Below are 23504 nucleotides of genomic sequence, written 5' to 3' on the forward strand. Positions count from 1 at the left end.
TTATCTTAGCGCTTATCCTTTTTCACTGAGTTTACTAGCGCTGAGACATGAGCAGGCTCTGTAAATACATATTTTTTCCCCTCAAGCGTTACTATGCACTTGCATGGGTATCTTAAAAAAAAGGTACCCCCCAAGTGTAAGATTTCAGGTTTGAGGAGCAAAAATTGTTTCCTCCGTCGTCTAGTCTCCTTAGAGACATCAGGAAAAAGTAATATTTTAAACCCTAGAAAAAGTTTGTCCCTATTTCGAAAAAACAAATGGAAGATCCAATCTTTGTCGGGCAATAAGGCAACCGTCACCACTAAGGTGGCGGCAGTTGCCATTTCAGAGTCAGAAGTTTCAAGCAAAAGAGAAACGTCTATAGGCTGTTCATTTACAGAGTTTGTGTCCTTTCCTGGGATATAGTATGCATAGGAAAATGGTGGCATATTCTGATCCGGTATATTCAAAACATCATGCAGGTAACGTTTCAACATATCAAGAGGAGCAACATTTAATACTCGGGGAAAATTAACGAGTCTCAGATTGTGATTTTTTGTATAATTGTCAAACGCTTCCATTCTCTGTCTGAGATTCGTCAAATCTTTTGCCATCATTGGCTGTAGTGTTTCTAACTTCACAATTTTTTGATCTATTTTATCCATTTTAATTTCCAAAGTCTTAATATCTTCCTCTCTCTTCTGTAAAGCAAATTCCAAAGATTTTACTCTCGGTGCTAATTCATTAGTCTGCTTAATAAATGTTTGCCCCAAGGTGGACATAAGATCCCATAATGCATCCAACGTTACTTCCTTTGGTTTGACTAATAACTCTTTAGGAAGTTCGTACCTTTCAGAGATCTGACCATGAATCTCGCTTTGTCCCTCAGTTTCTCTCCCCTCATTCCGTGGCGACACCTCGGGCAAACTGCCCTCCGCTCCTTCCGTTGTTATTACAGGCATCTCCAACAAACGTTCTTCTGGGCCCTTAACTCCCACTTGGGGCGACCCTGTCGGTTCCGATAGGAAGGAGCTAGCACCTATCGGTTGAGGAGGTGGAGTGCGCATGGCGGGGCTCAAAGTTGTTTCAAAGCCGGGGGATGCTGAAATCTCCCGACTGCCAGCGTTCCCTACCGGAGGCGTTCCGCCAATTTGACCAGCACCCAGTGGACGCACAAAACGATCAATTGGACCAGGTAACGGGGAAGACAGTGGGGAGGCTCTGGCCATTATCTTCCCTCTTCGTTTAGGCATGCTGAATTCAGGAAGAGCGCGACTCACTGCGTCTTACCAGGACGCCGCCATCTTGGATCTCCACAGTACAGATTTTCATTAAAGAGGAGGTTAAAGCCTTATAAAAGGATTTATCCAACTGATTAGGTGCATATACACTGCCCAAAAGCACCTCCTTTATATTTAAAGAAGCTCCGCATCACATAATGCCCTCCTGTGTCTGTCTGAAGTCTTAACCTAGTCTTTCATCCTGTGCCTGAAAAGGATTGCCAGCCCACCTCTTTTGCCTTGTGCTGATGCTGCCACACACACCCTTCCCACCACATTTTCAATTTGTCATGTTCTACATCATTCATATGAGTTTTTGCAAAAAGGTGACATCCGCTCTCTGCCTCTATGATTGTGCAAAATGTTTGACCTTTTAATTACTACTACTACTACTACTACTATTTAGCATTTCTATAGCGCTACAAGGCATACGCAGCGCTGCACAAACATAGAAGAAAGACAGTCCCTGCTCAAAGAGCTTACAATCTAATTGGAGAATTTATCCCACCCACATTCCAATAATTTTATCCTAGGCTATCCTTCCAAATCCAGGGATCAAGAACCAGTAAATGTAAGCAAAAAAGGAAGAGCCATCCCAGAAACCAGCTCCCTGATAGAAGTGCTCCTGAAAATGATTCCCTGTGACATCAAGAGACCCTTCTCCCACCAACCAACTCCAGACACCCATCCAAGCCATAAAAATCCTCCTGACTATCCCTGTCCTCCCAATCCCATGATAGACTGCAACCCTCTTCTACCTCACATTCCCACCCACTCCCTGAGACGCCCCCATCTGAACTACCTGACCCCTCCCTATCGCTTCACTTAGTATCTGCTCTTGTCTATGTGTTCAGTAATTTTATTCTTTATAATAGTTTCTGTCATTTTGCCTGGCACTGATGTTAGGCTTACTGGTTTGTAATTTCACAGATCATGTTGGCCACCTTCCAGTCTTCAGGTACGATGTAACTCTATTTAGCTTTTCACTTCCTGATTCCTCTAGAATCCTGGAAAAATCCAGATTGTTCACAGAAACATCAGCCGATGGAGATGAACCAGTTTTAGGAGCCCTTTTCCCAGTTGGGAAATAAAACTGTACTCATAGGTGGCACCCTCTCCTGCTCGATCTCCAAAACTTCACTCAAATATTTATTTTTAAGTATCTGTTGGTGATGTTAAAGGGACCTTAACCCTGTGCCTCTGGAATTCCCTTTCACCTTTGCTATGCATGGAAACATCATTTAAGAGGTTTAAAATGACTCTTAAAAGTCATTTCTTCCATCTGGCTTATGGTGACTTGTTCCTTGGTTGAGTCATATACGGTGGTTCCTGGCATATAATAGCTGATTATAGTGCTCTATTCTATCATGATATATAATGTGTTTTTTTTTGTTTTGTTAGTATGTAAACCGTCTTGACCTGTGTGCCAGATAAGGCAGTATAGTAAGTTCTCATAAAACATAAACCTTAGGAAAGTTAATAGTTCTCAAATCTAAAGTCCAGAAATGATTTTCCACCAACTTCATCTTTGTATGAACCATTAAATTTATCCTGGACCAGACTTGGGGTGGCAGTAGCTAGAAGATTGCTAGGCTGTATAGAGAGAGGAGTGACCAGCAGAAGAAAGGAGGTTTTAATGCCCCTGTATAAGACGTTGGTGAGGCCCCACCTGGAGTATTGTGTTCAGTTTTGGAGGCCGTATCTTACGAAGGATGTTAAAAAAATGGAAGCGGTGCAAAGAAAAGCTAAGAGGATGGTATGGGATTTACGTTCCAAGACGTATGAAGAGAGGCTTGCTGACCTGAACATGTACACCCTGGAGGAAAGGAGGAACAGGGGTGATATGATACAGACGTTCAAATATTTGAAAGGTATTAATCCGCAAACGAATCTTTTCCGGAGATGGGAAGGCGGTAGAACAAGAGGACATGAAATGAGATTGAAGGGGGGCAGACTCAGGAAAGATATCAGGAAGTATTTTTTCATGGAGAGGGTGGTGAACGCTTGGAATGCCCTCCCGCGGGAGGTGGTGGAGATGAAAACGGTAACGGAGTTCAAACATGCGTGGGATATGCATAGAGGAATCCTGTGCAGAAGGAATAGATCCTCAGAAGCTTAGCTGAAATTGGGTGGCGGAGCAGTTGGGGGGAAGAGGAGGTGGTGGTTGGGAGGCGAGGATAGGGGAGGGCAGACTTATACGGTCTGTACCAGAGCCGGTGATGGGAGGCGGGACTGGTGGTTGGGAGGCGGGAAATACTGCTGGGCAGACTTATATAGTCTGTGCCCTGAAAAGGACAGGTACAAATTCAAGGTAAGGTATACACATATGAGTTTGTCATGGGCAGACTGGATGGACCATGCAGGTCTTTTTCTGCCGTCATCTACTATGTTACTATGTTACTTGTTTGTGTAGATGGAATTATATTCATTTTCTGACACGAAACTTGTCCTTGTGCCTTACAATCCATTAACTCTTCTTGAGACTTAAGACCTTGATGAGTATCCAAGCAAACGTTTTGAAACCGCCCTGTCCAAAGTAACCAGGTCAGGTTTAGCTAAAGGAGGTTTCTTACTGCTGTTATCCAAAACAGTTGCAGTTGTAGCTGTAACATTTGGGCTTACCCCACTCACAAGCACCCTAGATGTTTCTTGAGCTTCCACAGCAGAGCAGCTGCCTTCCACTTCAGTGAAATGCAGGGAATGATTTGGTGAAATGCAGGGACTGATTAGGTGCTATCCATGGATTCTCCAAAATCAGGCGTGGGGACAGGGCTGAGATTTTTGGATTTTGTCCCTAATAATTTTTGTTGTCCAGGAGGTTCGGTTTCTTTTTCATCTCGGGTTTTATAATCTTTACTAGTAAAAAAGGCCCGTTTCTGACACAAATGAAACGGGCGCTAGCAAGGTTTTCCTTGGAGTGTGTATGTTTGGGAGAGTATGTGAGAGTGACTGTTTGAGAGTCAGAGTGAAAGTGTGAGTGTGTGAGAGAGAGAGTGAGTCTGGGTGTGAGTGTGTTTGTGAGAGAGTGTGTGTGAGAATGAGAGTGTGTGTATGTGAGACACAGTGTGAGAGAGAGTGTGTGTGTCTGGGCAACAGAGAGAGTGTGTGTGTGAGACACAGATTCTCTGTGAGAGTGAGTGTATGACACCAAGCGAGTGTGTGAGTGACTGTGTGGCACATAGAGAGTGAATGTGATACTGTGTGAGACAGTGTGTGAGAGTGAGAGTCAGAAAGACATTGTATATGAGAGAGAGAGTGTGAGCCGTGCCCTCCCAATCCATGGCCATCTGTCCCCTGCCCCCTCCATTCATCCTTTTCCAGCAATTCCCCTCTGTCCCTGAGCCCTGCCCTCCCAATCCATGGCCATCCATGTTTGTCTGTCACCTGCCCCCTCCATTCATCCCTACCCAGCATTTCCCCTCTCTGCCTGAGGCCTGCCCTGCAATCCATATCCATCCATGGCCATCTGTCCCCTCCATTCATCCCTATGCAGCAATTCCCCTCTCCCTGAGTCCTGCCCTTCCAATCCATGCTCCTCTGTCACCTGGCCCCTCCATTTTTCCCTATCCAGCATTTCCCCTCTCTGCCTGAGGCCTGCTCTGCAATCCATATCCATCCATGCCCATCTGTCCCCTCCATTCATCCCTATCCAGCAATTCCCCTCTCCCTGAGTCCTGCCCTTCCAATCCATGCCCATCCATGCTCATCTGTCACCTGGCCCCTCCATTTTTCCCTATCCAGCATTTGCCCTCTCTGCCTGAGGCCTGCTCTGCAATCCATATCCATCCATGCCCATCTGTCCCCTCCATTCATCCCTATCCAGCAATTCCCCTCTCCCTGAGTCCTGCCCTTCCAATCCATGCCCATCCATGCTCCTCTGTCACCTGGCCCCTCCATTTTTCCCTATCCAGCATTTGCCCTCTCTGCCTGAGGCCTGCTCTGCAATCCATATCCATCCATGCCCATCTGTCCCCTCCATTCATCCCTATCCAGCAATTCCCCTCTCCCTGAGTCCTGCCCTTCCAATCCATGCCCATCCATGCTCCTCTGTCACCTGGCCCCTCCATTTTTCCCTATCCAGCATTTGCCCTCTCTGCCTGAGGCCTGCTCTGCAATCCATATCCATCCATGCCCATCTGTCCCCTCCATTCATCCCTATCCAGCAATTCCCCTCTCCCTGAGTCCTGCCCTTCCAATCCATGCCCATCCATGCTCATCTGTCACCTGGCCCCTCCATTTTTCCCTATCCAGCAATTTCCCTCTCTCCCTGAGTCCTGCCCTCCCAATCCATGCCCATCCATACTCCTCTGTCCCCTGCCCCCTCCATTCATCCATTTCCAGTAATTCCCCTCTCTCCCTGTGCCCTGCCCTCCTAATCCATACCCATCCATACTCCTCTGTCCCCTGCCGCCTCCATTCATCCTTTTCCAGCAAGTCCCCTCTCGCCCTTCCATGACCCCCCCCCCCCTCGCATCCATGCTACTCTCTCTGCCATGTCCCAGCCTGGGCCGCCCTCTTCCCCCCCCCCCCCCCCCCCTTCGCATCCATGCATCCCTTTTTTTTATTCTTTTTAACTTTACCTCCGTGGCGGTTCGTGCAGCGAAGCGTCAGGGAAGGAGGCGGCGCTCCCGACGTCTAGCTGAAGGGTAGACGTCGGGAGCGCCGCCTCCTTCCCTGACGCTTCGCTTCCGGATTTGTTTGTTTAGACGCGAGGGCGGGGCAGAGACGGCTTGCTGGCTTCACAACACGAACGCCACGAACCCCACGAACCCCACGAACCCTTTCAGAACGTTGTCCTCATTGGAACGTTCACGGTGCGTTTTATTATATTAGATGATTGTTGGAAGTAGAGTCACCTAGGGAGGCTGTTTGTATCCTCAGCCACAAGAGGGCTTGCTTTTTAATGGGAAGGGTCGAGGAGAAAGAAAGAGAGCATGTGTTTTAGTTTTCACATCTCTCACCAAGCCTGCAAAATAAGTTCTTTTGGCTAGTTTTCTGTGGTCTCTTGAGCATGAATCCTTCTATAGAAGCAGTCCACACAGGAATGATGGTACAGAAGTTGTGTGAAGCTGGGATGATGAGAGCAGGGAGAGTGATGTCAACATGAGGAAAAATAAGAATATACTTATTACACAGAGGTTAAATTGGCAGAAGTGCTCATCATGCTGTGCTCAGACTTAGACATATGAACACTTATAGATCTTAATGGATATTCTGAACAGACACATTAATTTTGTATCCTGTCGCTGAGAGCGCATAAGGCAAATTGATAAGCAAGGTGCCTTATAAAGCTCTTCGTAGGTCACCACACTGCCATTCCAAAGCTAAAATATTTGTTGACAAGGTTTTAAGGGAAATGTTTATAAAACCTCTTCCTCATTGGTCAAACTCTTATTCTTGTCTTGAAGAACATCCATTTGCTCTTAAAAGAAATTAAACTGCCATTTTTTTTTCCTTTTTAAGTTGTTTGTAGTATCGTCCCTGACCCATTTTTCAGGTTAGACTAGCTCTTAGTGAGAAAGGTACATAAAGTCACACTTGGTCTTATGTCCATTCTGCTGCACTGAAAAGACAAGCATTAGGTCAAGAGCGCGGGGCTATACTTTAAGCAGTCCCCATGGCAACTGGAGTCATATGCAGAGAAAGGAGTCCTGCCTTTTCCATTTCTTGGCATCAGGTGTTTCAGCTTTTTCTCAGCCTGAGAAGTACATTCTTGTCTGAATGACTAAAATATGCAGAGGCCTTTTTTCCTATTAGAGAAATGGGGGTATTTCAACTACCATACTACTTAAGATTCTTGTCCTGTATGTTCTTTAGAAAATGGTTACCCATTGCTTGATGAATCCATATAATGTAACTTAAAGGATATATCTTCAGGATTTTGTTTTTAAACCTCTCTTTGCCTACCAGCTGGTCTTACTACTTCAGATGCTTGGCTATGCTGGAAAGCCAAGATTGACTGAATGATATTTCCTTCCATAAAGTTCTATACGTGTATGATAGAAGGAAAGATCAAACTGCTCTTCTCCCAGAACGCATTTCTTCATTGTTCATTAATATTATATATATATATATATATATATATATATATGCTTCCAAATTATTATTATTAGTAGCCTCAGCATATCAGTGTAGCTCTGATCTACTACTACTACTTGTTTCTAAAGTGTTACTGGACATATTCAGTACTGTAACAAACACATAGAAAGAACGCATCGCCTTCAAAATTTGCACTATGGTTCACAAAATCATCTATGGCGAAGCACTGGGATATATGACAGACTTGATCGACCTACCAACCAGAAACATAACCGAATCAGCTCGTAAATACCTAAATCTCAACTTTCCAAGCTGCAAAGGACTAAAATACAAATCTACTTACGCATCCAGTTTTTCCTACATCAGCACACAACTGTGGAACGCTCTAGCAAAAGCCGTGAAATCCACGTACGATCACCTCCAATTCAGGAAAAGACTAAAAACTTGCCTGTTTCAAAAGGCATACCCTTCCGACCCAACATAAATGCATGAACCTCACAACACCATAATACTACAGCTCGTAATGATCACCAAACAACCCCATCTGTTCTTGACTTCCATCATGTGGTACCACCACAGGAACCTTTTCCTACCACAACTTAACCTTGTAATTTGCTCCGGAGTCTACCAACACCTCTCCGGCACCATGTAAGCCACATTGAGCCTGCAAATAGGTGGGAAAATGTGGGGTATAAATGTAATAAACAAATACCAAAGAGATTTCCTGCTCTGCCAAATGTAATCTAGTCAAGACACAAAAAAAGAAGACAAATGAGAGGTTTCATGGAATGTACTTATTATAGTAAAGATGGTTAAAATAGACAAGGCTATGGTCATGGAAAATTAAGATTTTTATTGGAAGGATCGGTTACAATAGCCACAGATCTACCCTGTGCCTTAATGTAAAAAATAAAAATATTGGGTCCAATATTCAAAGCCATTTTAATGGGCAGGAGAAGCTCCTTCCTACTTAGATCATTTATGTCTGCTTAAGTGCTGATATTCAGCGCATTTAACCGGACAATGCTGCCGAATATCACCACAGACCACCCCTGCATTGTTCAGTTAGAGCTAGGATGGTCCATGGGTGGTGCTTGGGAGGATTTAACTGGTTAGCGACCATATTCAGACTTCTAACTACTTAAGTAAGCTACTAAAGTTAGGACAGCAAAAAGGCTGTCCTAACTTTAGACGTAGAGGTAATCGGGCACTGGTATGAATATTGGCTGGGGCCTGGTTATCCTCTGGGCCTCACCTGAGGGGTTCCGGCTGCTCTTCTGTCTCAATCCCCTTTCCCAAAGCCGCAGGTCATTGGAGGTACTGCCAAGCTGTCACTGGAGGTCATGGCAGCCATTTTGATGAGGCAGCTGTGTCTGGCAGGAGTGAGTGGGCATCAGTCCTGCTTTTATTTCCCCTATACCACCAGGTAGCTGCAAATGTAGGCCCACATGGCCGGCCTATAGGAGTGGGAGTGGAGGTGGGAGATTGGCCCAGTGACCTGTTATTTCAGGAGATAAGAGGGAGGGGAGATCGTGACTAGGGCTGAGGTTCCTCTGCAATTATGTGGGTCCAAGAAATAATCAGCTTAGACCTGCATAACTGACTTATGCAGACCTCGGCTAAATATAGTCTGGGATCTGTATAAGTTCTGACAGCAAGCGCACTTTTCAGTTATCCCCAGATATTCAGTGCTGGTACCTGGACATGGCCCAGCCTGGAATATCTTGGGCTAATCTTGCCTGCTCACATCCAGCAGATTGCCAAGACCTGTCGTTTCTTTCTTTACAACATCCGTAAAATCCGCCCCTTTCTTTCCGAGCACTCTACCAAAACCCTCATCCACACCCTTGTCACCTCTCGTTTAGACTACTGCAATCTGCTTCTTGCTGGCCTCCCACTTAGTCACCTTTCCCCTCTCCAGTCGGTTCAAAACTCTGCTGCCCGTCTCGTCTTCCGCCAGGGTTGCTTTACTCATACTACCCCTCTCCTCAAGTTGCTTCACTGGCTCCCTATCCGTTTTCGCATCCTGTTCAAACTTCTTCTACTGACCTATAAATGTACTCAGTCTGCTGCTCCCCAGTATCTCTCCACACTCGTCCTTCCCTACACCCCTTCCCGTGCACTCCGCTCCATGGATAAATCCTTCTTATCTGTTCCCTTCTCCACTACTGCCAACTCCAGACTTCGCGCCTTCTGTCTCGCTGCACCCTACGCCTGGAATAAACTTCCTGAGCCCCTACGTCTTGCCCCATCCTTGGCCACCTTTAAATCTAGACTGAAAGCCCACCTCTAACATTGCTCGCCTCCACCTACCCTCCTCTCTTCCTTCCCGTACACATTAATTGATTTGATTTGCTTACTTTATTTTTTGTCTATTAGATTGTAAGCTCTTTGAGCAGGGACTTTCTTTCTTCTATGTTTGTGCAGCGCTGCGTACGCCTTGTAGCGCTATAGAAATGATAAATAGTAGTAGTAGGCCGAACAATGTTGGGATAACATTTAAATACATCTTTTGGTCTCGAATCCATAAGTATCTAACCTAATGTTGTGCAAAACAGCATAAAGCAAACTTGAAAAAGCAACATAACCATATCAAAGCACCTTCCTGTCTCCCCATTTCAACATAAGACTAACTGGTATCAAACCAAATTGAAAATGTTTTAAAGCAAACAAGCAAATGTCACATGTCAATAATTACTCTTATTGTATTATTTGAGGCTCTCCCATAGATAAAATAGCTGAAATTACCTTCATCCATACCGGGAAAAGGGTAGCCAGATCTTCTAAAAGTGTAATTTTTGGAGTGTAAGATTTAAAAGCAATCTTAAAGAAGATAGGTTTGTAGGTGATCTTGAAATGGTGAGCAAATGGCTATGATGCACCAGTCCAGGAAGACTGTTCCAGGTGTGCAGTGTGTGTGTGTGTGTGTGGAGTATAGAACTGTGCAAGTGATGGATGGGAGGGACACATATGAGAGCAGAGTGCCCCATGAGTGGAGGTCACGGGATAGGGTGTATGTGGAGTTAGGAGAGGAGAAAGTCAAAATGGTACAGGCCGATCCCGTTGTCTATGGGGCTTAAGTTATCCTCCATTGGGAGGACGGGGCTGCTGGAGATTGGGTAGAATATTATGCCAAGAGTGGGGGGAAAGGCCAGCAGAAATCAATATTTTTCCTCAGTTAATTTGGTCATGGAGGGGTGCAAAAGAAAGGAGAAAATAAGGTTCTTCAGGGCTGTATACATTTTCAAACGTAATGAGCCGGGTTTTGATTGCATGTTGCTGTAACCAAAAAGTGTGATTTTCCTGGCTATAGCAGTGCAATAAAAATGCCCACGAGATTTATTAAAACTATTATTAGCACTGTTTTGCTATGCCTTAGTAAACTGGTTTAAAATTTGTTAAAAATCTACACTTTCCCCTGTCTGTTCTATGGGCTTGGCTTTATTATCTGCTGTTAGCTCTTAGTATTGCCTAGTACTAATACGGTTGTAAAGAACAGAGGTGATTTTCTTGAAAAGAATTTCTCCTCAGATTTTCAATTCATTCAAGATGAGGAGATGATCAATGTACTTCACTCCCTCTAGTGGGTAAAACTCTTTACTAGCATTCTGATTGCATTCTATCCTTGAACACAGAGATAGGGTTGAAAGGATGCTAGCATCTAATTGTGAGAACTAGAGCTGAGGAAAATAAAGTTGTATTTTGATATTTGATGATTCTTTGAGTCATAAAATGCCCCCTCCAAAATCTTTTCTTTTATGTTTTGTAGGCATAATGCCGAACCTTTAAATGTTGAAGATATTCTTACCAGTTTTGACAATACGGGAAATGTCTGTAAGTAACCAATCCTAGCTTCTTTTTACATTTTAATATTTTTTTCTAAAAGATGTAATTCATGTGGAAAACACAATTTACCTTATTGTGTTGCACAAAGAACAAAAGAAACATTTATTTTTTGATACACTGCAGCAGGCACAATGTCTTACTTGGAAACCATAAATTTCAAACTGGTCAATGTTCAGCTGGAGGTGGTCAGCATTTTTCAAGTGCTCATTGTCACCAGCTAAATTAGACCAGGATATTCAATGCCAGGCCACGTCCAGCACCAGTAATGAATATCTGGGCCTGACCAGACATGTGCTGACCAGTGGTCCCTTCTCGCTTTGAATTTTTTTCTCGGGGTCGGTTTCTCCAAATGGGTTAATTTTGCACATTCCCTAGACGTAGAAAGTTTGAACTGATAGTTTGCGGGTGTCTCTCCAATATAAACAAATTAAACCAAACGGAACCTCAAATCTCCCGATAGGGGAAACATACAAATGTATCAAGAACCCTCTATCGATTTAGGAGTCCATTAATATCATTGGTTCCAGCAAGGAGAAAAAGAGAAAAACCAATCGGTCGCAAAAACTCACTATAAGTGAGAAAATCAAGTGATTAAAAAAAAAACCCTTATCGCTTTGCTGATTGCCTAGTGAGGGACACCAAACACCAAACTAAATTAGACTGAATCAAACTCAAGTAAATACTAGAGACTGCATTAACCTACCCCCCTATAGTACCTCCTAAGTCAAGCAAACCAAACTGATACATCTGTATGTTTCCCCTATCGGGAGATTTGAGGTTCCGTTTGATTTAATTTGTTTATTTTGGAGAGACACCCGCAAACTATCAGTTCAAACTTTCTAAGTCTATGGAATTGTCATTCAATTAAGTTTGAGTTTTGCATTATAGAGTTACTTTTGCACATACCATGACAAGAACGAATCTCACTCTCACAAATTTACTGTTAATGCTTGCCGTAGTACTTGATTTGTGCCAAAGAGAGCAGTGTGTGAGTGTATGCGTGCATCACTTTTACCCCATTGGAAAGGAAAAGTAATCTAGTAGTTGAACACTAGACTATGATTTGAGAAAAATCCTAGGATGTAAGTTCAAACTGTGTGGTTTTGGATGAATCACTTTATCTTCCTTGTCCTTGGAAACCCAGTGAAAACCAGGGCTTGTATCTTAAGTTTGTTTTTCTGGTCAATGTCTATTAGATTGTAAGCTCTTTGAGCAGGGACTGTCTCTCTTTGTTAAATTGTACAGCGCTGCGTAACCCTAGTAGCGCTCTAGAAATGTTAAGTAGTAGTAGTAGTAGTAATGTACCTCACATAGAGTTAGTGACAAGTCTTGAATTCATGGTCTAGGGTTTTTCTCGATTCATAGCCCAGTGTTGTACTTGTAGACCACTCTTCCTTCTAAATGAGGTGCAGGGTGTGCACTAGCTGGGAAATAGAGAATTTAAGAAACAAATATTCCTGGGATGATAGCCAAATGCAAGCTATTATAAAACAAACAAAAAAAAATCCTACAACAGTATATGTCTATCTGCAGTTGACTCGAAATCAGGAAACTCTGCTTTTGATCTTTATACAATGCCATTACACAATTTATTTGAACTAATTAATTTATGTTTGGTTGATGCAAAATCCAAGTCTGTGTTTCCCATAGCCTAGATACCTTTCTTTTTTCTGTGACAAAATTGACTTAGTATCTTTAAGAGGGATTGGGCTTTTACCACACCTTTGTTTCTCACAGGAGTGACTAACCAGTGGTGTCCAGTACAGAAAGTTAGGCACTCTCATGGTACAAAAATAAGGCTGCTCGTGATCAACCTCGCAAACAGTACTATTTTGCTGCCTCAGGAGCACAGGCTGTAAATTTGCGGCCTGATATTCCCAGGCTGTTTCTTAAAGGGGCCAGGCTGAAGTATTCCCCTCCCCTTTTGCAAAATCTTCCCCCATGGCCCTCCTCCAACTCCGAGCCCCCCAAATGGCTCTCCCAACCTCAGATTCCCCCCCCCCCCCACCCTCCTGAACACTCACAACTTCCTCCTTCATTCTGCCTTAGGTCTCTCCCAGGAGTACCTGGCAAATCCCGGAAAGGATGTGGGATCCTGTTGGGGTCAGAGTAGGAATGATCCATGGTTGCTCCTGCTTCTTCCGGTACTGGGTTCAAAATGGTGCCAGTGACTCCTAGCCGTGGTACTTTGAGACTACAGCTAGGGGTCAAGCTGCCCTATAAGGGCAAACAGACAAAACTATTGTTAGAGGTCGCCAGCACCCTTTTGATCCTGGCACCAGAAGGGGCAAGAGCAACCGGGGATTGCTTCTACCCCAAAGCCAATAGACTTCCTCCCCCCCAGGATTTGCCAGGTAGGCTTGGATGAGAGTGCCTAAGAGGGTGGGGGAGTTGACAGAAGAGAGGGAATTGAGTTGGGGGAGGGGGGAATACTTCAGCCTGGCACTTTTAAGAAACTGCCCAGGACCATCGGGTCATGGCTTTGCAACTTGATGCTCCTTGGATAGAAAAGTACTGCCAGCTTATTGCTAACATTTTTCCAGGAATATTGAGGCTTGTGGTGTTCTTTGCACGACACTTTGGGGTATGTTTACTAAAGTGCGTTAGCGTTTTTAACATGCCTGTAAATTTAAGGCACGTTAAACACTAACGTCCCTATACATTTCTATGGGCATGTTAGCATTTAACGATTTATGCACGTTAAAAATGCTAACGTGCCCATGGCGCTGCTTAGTAAACTTAGCCCGTTATTTGATTTATATAGATATGATCTGCTTTGTATGCATTTGCATCTTATTACTATGCATCCCGTGGTATCTAATGTTAATAATGCACTTTAGGACTGTGATACACCTTGATAACTACCTCCCTCCTTAATCTTGAATTTTAAAATAAATAAAAAACAAAAAAGCCTATTTGAATCATTTAACTAATAACATTCTGCAAAGCTCTAGCTGTGAAGATTTGGTTTTCTGAAGACTGTGTTACAGTAGTTCTTGGTGTTGTACATTGATCTTCTCCTGAACTCTTCCTTTTGATTCAGGTTTAGAAAACTTGATTGGTATGACAATTTGTACATGTGTTGCCAAACTAATATATAATCCTGGGCATTCTATATAGCACGCCTAGAGATCCGTGCTGAATCCAGACTCATTCTATAACTAGGCACTTAATTGACGTAACAAGCCAATCGGCATTTTTAACACCACCTAACAAGCAATAATGAGCACTCATTGGAATAATTAAATTTTCGCACACAACTTGCTAAAGACATTCTGTAATAAACTAAATTCTAAAGTGCAGAGTTCAAAAGGGGCATGGTTATGGGCAGGGAAATGGGCATTTTGTGGGCGTTCCAAAATTTGTGTGTGTAGTTATAGAATATGGGCCAGTGCGCATAAATCTGCATGCCAGGATTTACGTCAGGGTTTTGTTGGTATAAATGGGTGCACATAGATTTAGGCGCTATGATATCAACTAATCTATATACCGCACCTAAATTTTATAGAATACGTTTAGTCGAAAATGTGTTCCGTGCAGATTTTTTAGGCGCCCTATAGAGAATCTGGCCCTGTGTGGTTAAATTAAAGGAGAAAAAAATATATAACAGTGATGATAACAATAAATAGAGAGTACAGAAAGAACAATAACAAGGCTAATTAAAGAGGTGAGTTCCAAAATCTAAGTACAAAATTTTGTTTTCTAAACAAATGCGAGTTTTTATTTTTGAGAATTCTATCCAGCATAGCGGGGATGGGACGACTTCCCTATGAAGAAAGACTAAGGAGGCTAGGGCTTTTCAGCTTGGAGAAGAGACGGCTGAGGGAAGCCATGATAGAGGTATATAAAATAACTAGGAATAAATGCCCGTTTCTGAGGGCAATGAAACGGGCGCTAGCAAGGGGCCCCCCTCCCTCTGAGCTACTTGCCTTGTTCGGTGTTGGCGTCGCTGTGTGTGGGTAGGGTTTTTTTTTTTTTGTTTGCTGCGCCTCCGTGGCCGTGCCTGTGGCGTTTCGGTTTCGGGCCTCGAGTGTTATAGCTCCGCCCTCGACGTCATGACGTTTTGACGCGAGGGCGGTGCAGACACTCCAGGGCACACCGGATATCTCGGGCGCCTCAACTTCCGTGGAGGCTTCAGAACGTTGGGGTTGCGTTTTATATATATAGATGAGTGGAATGGAACAGGTGGATGTGTTTGTTCACGCTTTCCAAAATACTAGGACTAGGGGGCATGCCATGAAACTACAGTGTAGTAAATTTAAAACAAATCAGAGAAAATTTTTCTTCACCCAACGCGTAATTAAACTCTGGAATTCGTTGCTGGAGAACGTGGTGAAGGCGGTTAGCTTGGCAGAGTTTAAAAAGGGGTTAGACGGTTTCCTAAAGGACAAGTCCATAAACCGCTACTAAACAGACTTGGGAAAAATCCACAATTCCAGGAATAACACGTCTAGAATGTTTGTACGTTTGGGAAGCTTGCCAGGTGCCCTTGGCCTGGATTGGCCGCTATCGTGGACGGGATGCTGGACTCGATGGACCCTTGGTCTTTTCCCAGTGTGGCATTACTTATGTACTTATAAGAATTTATTTTTGCTGAATATCATATACCTTATAAATAAACGCCTATAGCTATCTATAAAGGCAGTCTGTTTCTGGTATGAACTCATGTTTGAAAACAAATGTACTTAATAGGTTTTGGAACTTCTTCAATTTCTCTGTTTTGGTGTTGGTCGATGATGTCCCTAATCAGATTATGTTTCTGAGCTGGTGGACCAGATGCAAGACATTTTTCTGCTACTATGGTTTTTGTTTCCCGCAAGACTTTAGAAAATCTTTTCCTGCTCATTCTTTTTGTGAAAATTCTTTGAAAAAATTTTTTTTTTTTTTTTTTTTACTGTGAGCTTTGGGAAATGTACATCTTGGATGTCTTTGGATATTATACAGTAAAGGAGAAAATGCATTTCTATATATTTTTTTTGTTTTGTTACATTTGTACCCCACGCTTTCCCACTCATGGCAGGCTCAATGCAGCAGGCAATGGAGGGTTAAGTGACTTGCCCAGAGTCACAAAGAGCTGCCTGTGCCGGGAATCGAACTCAGTTCCTCAGGACCAAAGTCCACCACCCTAACCACTAGGCCACTCTTCCTAATACGTGCAGGACGTCAGACTCACAGAAACAGAAGCCTGCACAGCCTTCTACATGGAATGTTGCTAGTGGAATAGCAACATTCCATGTAGAATCTCCAATAGTAGCAACATTCCATGTAGAATCTCCAATAGTATCTATTTTATTTTTGTTACATTTGTACCCCGCGCTTTCCCACTCATGGCAGGCTCAATGCGGCAGGCAATGGAGGGTTAAGTGACTTGCCCAGAGTCACAAGGAGCTGCCTGTGCCGGGAATCGAACTCAGTTCCTCAGGACCAAAGTCCACCACCCTAACCACTAGGCCACTCCTTCACTCCATGTTGTGCCACATGCAAAGTCAGGCTTCTTGTGAATACCACTACTGTTTTTGTTTGCGTACTTCAATTTGTAATTTGTGTTCATATATTTTGTATTTAATGCACTGAAAAAATGCAAGTATTGTGAATAAATCTTGTTTTGATATCATTTTATCAGCACAGTAAATTGATCAGTTGCAACAAAGGAGCTTTAATTTTGGCCACAGCAACGTAGGAAATGTTTTTTTTCCTTGAATACGATTGACTTTGCTGTTCCTTCATCAGCTGCAGTAATTCTTTTGTGAAACCTGACACACATAAGTGGAATATTTGTTCGGTGAACTTTGTTCTGTTACCTGTTTTTTTTTTCTTTAAAATCCACAGCAAAGAAAAATATGTGTACTAATTGTGAGAACTGTTTACAATATTTATTTTCTTCAGTTTATACTGCTCAGTCTGTGAGGCTCAGCCCAGTTTACAGCAATCAAACATATAAATGGCGAGTGTCGTACTCACTCGCAAATGCGCAGTAGAGACCCTCTCTGTCCTGCCCCCGCGTCAATACGTTATGATGGGGGTGGAACAGAGAGGGTCTCTACTGCGCATTTGCGAGGGACGAAACCGCCGTCGCTAACGCTCCCCCCACCCTCCACCCGGCCGGGCCCTCGCTCCGCTAATGAAACAGCGAGGGAACGCAGCACACAGCTCTGCTGAGCTGCCGTCCTTCCTTCCTTCTTCTCTGCCTGTGTCCCGCCCTCGACGACGTTACATCACACGAGGGCGGGACACAGGCGGACAAGAAGAAGGAAGGCCGACGGCAGCTTAGTAGAGCTGTGTGCTGCGTTCCCTCCCTGTTTCAATAGCGGAGCGAGGGCCCGGGCCGGATGGAGGAGTGGCGGTGACTCGGGGGGGGGGGGGGGGCTCGGCGGCGGGGGGGCTTTGCAGCGGCGACGGGAAGGGGCTTTCAACCCCCCCCCTTTCCTATACTAGCCTGTTTTTACGGGCTCAACGGCTAGTTAAAACATAAACTACAGTTAAACCGAACATCACTATCCCTGCCTCCCACCACCGGCTCTGACACAGACCGTATAAGTCTGCCCAGCACTATCCCTGCCTCCCACCACCGGCTCTGGCACAGACTGTATAAGTCTGCCCAGCACTATCCCTGCCTCCCACCACCGGCTCTGGCACAGACTGTATAAGTCTGCTCAGCACTATCCCCGCCTCCCAACCACCAGGTTTTTGGAACATTTCTCAGAGCCTTAAAAGCAGCGCTGATAGAGTTTACCTCTGTGTGCATCCGCCATGTAAGAGATCCTATTTCTATGTATTATCTCTTGGTTTTACATTTTTTATTTATCACATTATTAATTTTTAACTGATCAATAACACTTGTACAGCAAAGTGAAGAGAAAAAAGAAAAAAAAAACTTATTCTGATATACAGTAACCAATAATTTAAACTAGAACTTCATTCAAGTCCACAATTATATATTTTTTTAAATTATTATACACACATTTCAAACCACACAGTGTCATTCGAGTAGCCTCATTACCAAGTCCGCAATTAGGAGTCAAAGACCACAATATAGGGGTAAATTATCAAAATAACAGTTAAAGTAAAAGTGCCTATTACATAGCTAAGGAGTGCAGACTAAGGGCCCTGTTTACTAAGGTGCACTAGCATTTTTAGCACGCACTAAAATTAGTGCATGTTAAACTCTATTTGTTTTAAATTTACTACACGATGAAACTACAGTGTAGTAAATTTAAAACAAATAGGAGAAAAGTTTTCTTCACCCATCGCGTAATTAAACTCTGGAATTCGTTGCCGGGGAACGTGGTGAAGGCGGTTAGCTTAGCAGAGTTTAAAAAGGGGTTGGACGGTTTCCTAAAGGATAAGTCCATAGACCGCTACTAAATGGACTTGGGGAAAAATCCACAATTTTGGGAGCAACTTGTATAGGGGAGGGAAGGGAAATGGGACTTGATATACCGCCTTTCTGAGGTTTTTGCAACTACATTCAAAGCGGTTTACATATATTCAGGTACTTATTTTGTACCAGGGGCAATGGAGGGTTAAGTGACCTGCCCAGAGTCACAAGGAGCTGCAGTTCCCCAGGATCAAAGCCCACTGCACTAACCACTAGGCTACTCCTCCAATGTTTGTACGTTTAGGTAGCTTGCCAGGTGCCCTTGACCTGGATTGGCCGCTGTTGGGGACAGGATGCTGGGCTCGATGGACTTTTGGTCTTATGTACTTATATGTACATGTATTCCTGTGGGTGTCTCTAGCTTTAGCGCATGCTAAAAATGCTACACGTTTATAGCGCGGCTTAGTAAACAGGTCCCTAAGTTTCAAAAAAGAGTTATCTATCAAGGGGGTTCCAACTGGTCCCCCAATATATGTTTAATTGCCAGAAATGTCAAAAGATGCAAAGGCTGAAAAAACCCCCCATATTTAGTTGATTGGTATCTAATAACACATTTACACGGGTATCTAAGAAAAAAAGGTCACACCAATCTGAAGTATCTGTGTTTTATTTTTTCTTATATACCACCTGCAAGCCCAAAAGCTTTAGAAACAGTGTACAATCAGGTACAGTAGGTATTTTTCTGGCCCTGGAGGATTCACAAATGTTTGGGATCTCATTTAGGCTGAATCCAGGCGGCCAGTACTCGTGTGAAGTCAGAGACCACTCTCCCTACTTTCTTGGTCCCTGAGGAGCCAGAGGGAAGGAAGATCATTTCAAAGCCCTGTGATCATGGGATGCTTTACATGGCAGCTGGCATTTCCATGTTTGTAGTCTTTTCTCACTCACCTAAAGGGGGTCAGATTTTGGCTTTAGATTAACAGTAAAGCTCCCAATATTTTCCTGAGATAATACATTTGCATTTGGGGAAGGTGAGAGTAGGGCTGTGCCTTCCCTGTGGTGTCAGGATCTGGGGGTAGACTGATGTATGCTCCGCAAGGGGGGATTTGGGGTATGTTGGGCAGACTGGATGGACCCTAGAGGTCTTTATCTGCTGTTGTGTACTATGGGGCTCTTTTAGTAACCTCAAAAAAACAAACTAGCAGTTCCGTAGTGTCTATATTGAATAGGGGGGGAAGTCTCAACTGCTGCGGCAACAAATCACAATCATTGATTGCACGCAGAAAAAAGTCATCATAGACTGAAACCCCCCCGTAGATTATATTTTCTTTATTGTTTTAATTCTTTCAGATCTGTTCATGCATCAAAATCTTTTCTAGAGTCAAAAGATTAGTTAAACAAGGACTTTAGTAAACCACAGAAAAATTAGTAGTTATTGCAGCTTAATGTGGGACTGTACTATGCAGTAGCTGCAGATTTTATGCAGCACCCAGTAGGGGTAGAACCAGCATTTTCTAATGCTGGTCCCATGTTACAGTGGCAATGAGTGTGTGGTCGCTGGCCACAGTTAACACGGGAGCACTTACCACCTCTTTAAGTGCCTCCTGTGTTAACCGTGCTTTAGCTGGTTAGTGCATGGTAAGTGTAACCTGCTAGCTGGCTATCACTTCCATGCCCACTCTCTTCCTAGGCCACGCCCCCTGGCAGAAAAATTCAGTAATGCCAAGGTTAATGCAGGGACCCTACCGCGAAACGTCTTAACACAGCAGCACAGTAACCAGTTCTCATGAGTTAACTGTGTATTAATCCCAGGATTCTATGCTTAGTTCACGTTATTTCTCTACCCATTTAACCCTTGATAGTCCTCTCTGGATAGGGGGATTCTATTCTCATAAATGCTCTCATGGTTCTTCAGAATCGTTAGCTGTTGGATTGAATGAGATGTTTGGTGCTCTTGAGCTGGAGAAGCAGCAGAGGGAGCTGCTGCTGCTCATCTTCCAGAATAACAAGACATCCTGCAGCTGTAACAAAGTTGTAAATGTATTTGTGGGTTTTAAACTTGTTCTTGATAGAATTTCTAATTCCAGTTGTGGATAGCAGTATCCCCTTCCCTCAACATGTCCTGGAGACCTCCCCTCGTCAGGCTCCCTTCCCACTTGCATTCCCTTGCATTCTCACTTCCCAGAAACAGCAACTTCATGTTGCTGTTTTGATTAGTTCTTACATAATTCTACAAAATCCTGGCACACAAGACATTTATATTAGGCACAGTCAATACTTACCACTTCTCAGATTTCAAAACCACTTTGCCTGTGTGAAAAGGACCTTCAGCTGTGACTCATTTCACATAAGTTAAGAGTTCTTAGCTCTTGACTCACCTTACTTCATCATTGGTCCAACACACATAAATCTCATATAATTTTATGTCACTCCTTTATTCAATTTTGTATATGTTTTAATTTTTTGCTCGTGTATCTCTCTTTAAAAAATCAAATAAGACCAACAGGGATTTTAGTTGAGGTATCAGGGGGTCAGGTCCGGTGGAGTCCATGGGAGGGGTGGGGGGTTCACTAGACCACAAGGATGTTTAGTTTGGGTATTCAGAGGCGAGGGAGATTGGGTCTAGGAGGGTCATGGTGTCCACTAGACCACCAAGGATAATTTTGTAATGGCGGGAGGAGAGGGGGAATGTGGAGTCGGCAGGTTGTTTTTTTGTTTTGTTTTTTTTTCTAATGTCTCCTTTCCTGTCAGTGTGTGAGCAAATCCTCACTCATGTACTGACAGGAAGGGATACATTTGACTCTTCAGTGTGGCACATGGCGACATATTACCGTGGTGATGTGCACTTTTTAGTTTTTTTGACATTGCACACTTTTTAACACAGCAGTAGTTTGCATTCCGTTTCAATAGCACTGGGGAGCTAAAATTTTGTGTTAGGCTTGCTGTAGGAAGCTGTCTGTTAGGTGTCAGCACATGGCTTTAATGTGAACTTACTACATCGTTCCCTAAGTTTGACAGATTGTGTTCACTGTGTATTCTTTAATGGGAATGAATATCTCCTATCCTGATATGAATGCTGTTTTTTTCTGGACTAATTTGTACTTTTCAATAATATTAATTGAGCTAATTCTGCTTAAATCTTTACAGTTGCAGACAACTGTTATATTCAGAGCTGAGAAACACTGTTCATAACATTTCAGTACATCACTGTAGATTGAATCCATTCTGTAAATGATGTGTAGATGAACAAACTGTCAGTTGAAACTACTGACATTTTGTCTTTCAAGTCTGTCTTTATTAAGGACCTTGGCATGGTTTGTGTGGACACTGAGGAATATTCTAGAATTCTTCCCATTAGCTGCTGCCAGTCACCGTTGAGGCTTTGCAGTTCTGCTCTCTAAGAGGGAAACTCTTAAATTTGGCACCAAGACGTAGCACCACAATAGGACATCCTTAGTGCCAACTCTGTAAAAACACTTAGGGGCACCTAAGTTGTTTATAGAATACTGGCGTAAACCCGCTTTGCTGTGTGAAAAGTTAGGTACAATGTGTATTCATGTGTGTTCAAACGTTGAAAAATCTACTGGCAGGAAACTTCCCAATACACACTCTATCCAAGTTCCCAACGGAATAAGCACAGTACAGGTGGTCCAAGCAACCGTAAATGTCCAAATGCAATCAAGCACAAGTAAAACGTCCAGTTTTATGGGCCAATGATCAGAAGCAAACGCAGGCACTAGAGGCTGTTAGCGCCATACTAGCGCCTGCGTTTGCTACCACCCCATGATCAGAGCCCCCCGAGTGCTCGCGGGCTCTGAACGCAACAAGCATGCAAAACAGGGCGCTTAGCACAAGTAGCATGCAAATGCATGCTAAACCTAGTCATCCCCAATGATCAGCGACCAGTGCGCCAAAGAGTGACACGCTGGCCTCTGCAAACCCTATGCCAGCTCGGAGCTGGCGTTAGGGTTTGCAAATCATTGGGGAGGAATGGTGAGCCCTGTCCAGCATGCATTTGCATGCTAGCAGGCTACCATTTCCCCCATTGCAGCACCCCCCCCCCCACAGGAACCGACGACCCATCCAATGCCCCCCCCCCCCCCAGCGACAGGGGGCTGGAGGTCCGGCGGACCTGTGGTCCTCCCGACCCCCTCCCCAACATAGGTTCAGGAGGGGCTGGATATCTGGCGGGTCTCCAGCCCCCCTAAGCCCCCCAGCATTCGTAAGAAGTCCCTGGTGGCCAAGTGGACTACGGTGAATCCCCCTACCTCCTTACCTTAAGGTGGAGGATGGAGGTGGCCTTCCTCCTCTTCCTTCAGCGCCGCCTGCAAAATGGCGGCACCCAGCCCTTCCCAGTGTACCCTGGGATGTGCTGGGCAGGGCTGGGTGCCGCCATTTTGCAGGTGGCACCGAAGGAAGATGCTGGGGTCGAGGAGGTTGTGGGGGCTGGATGCCCGCCGGATCTCCTGCCCCTCCTGAACCTTTGTTGGGGGGTCAGGGGGACCTCCAGCTCCCTGTCGCTGGGGGGGTGGGGTGGTCGTCAGTCATCCACCAGGGACTTCTTACGAATGCTGGGGGTGTTAGGGGGGCTGGAGTCCCAATAGATCCCCAGCCCTCCCTAAACCTGTGTTTGGGGGGGGGGGGGGTTCGGGGGGACCGGAGGTCCACCAAACCTCCAGATCCCATTTCGCCTTGCTCGGGGCAGGGGAAGTTGAGGTCTGGTGGTCCCATAGACCTCCTGCTCCTGTGTTTGACAGGTCTGGACTTTTGACAGCCCAGACCTGTCAAACAAGTGCGGGAGGATTGTGCTTGAGCACATTCTCAGACACAATCCTCCCGCACTTCTATCCCATGATCAGAGAGAATTGCGTGCTTAAATTTGTATGCAAGTATCTCTTATCATAGGTGCGGTAAAGCCCCGCGCTGTTCCAGCTCTATTTTTAGAGAGCTGTTTGGAACAGCGCAGGGCTTTTGATCATCTGCCCATTCATCTTTTAAGCATTTTGCAATCTTCTTCTGAAAAGAGCCAACCAGTTCTACAG

The 23504-nt window shown here is 44.3% G+C and overlaps 1 protein-coding gene across 1 annotated transcript in view; it reads left to right on the top strand.

Annotated features, from left to right (window-relative positions):
- The window catches only part of CAMKMT (calmodulin-lysine N-methyltransferase), a 577957-nt gene that overhangs the window by 40963 nt on the left and 513490 nt on the right, over positions 1–23504 (top strand). Inside the window, exon 3 of the mRNA XM_030195805.1 lies at positions 11068–11132. Coding sequence (XP_030051665.1) covers positions 11068–11132 — 65 coding nt within the window. The remainder of the gene's footprint in view (positions 1–11067; positions 11133–23504) is intronic.

Source organism: Microcaecilia unicolor, chromosome 3 (assembly GCF_901765095.1).
Source record: "Microcaecilia unicolor chromosome 3, aMicUni1.1, whole genome shotgun sequence".
NCBI lineage: Eukaryota > Metazoa > Chordata > Amphibia > Gymnophiona > Siphonopidae > Microcaecilia > Microcaecilia unicolor.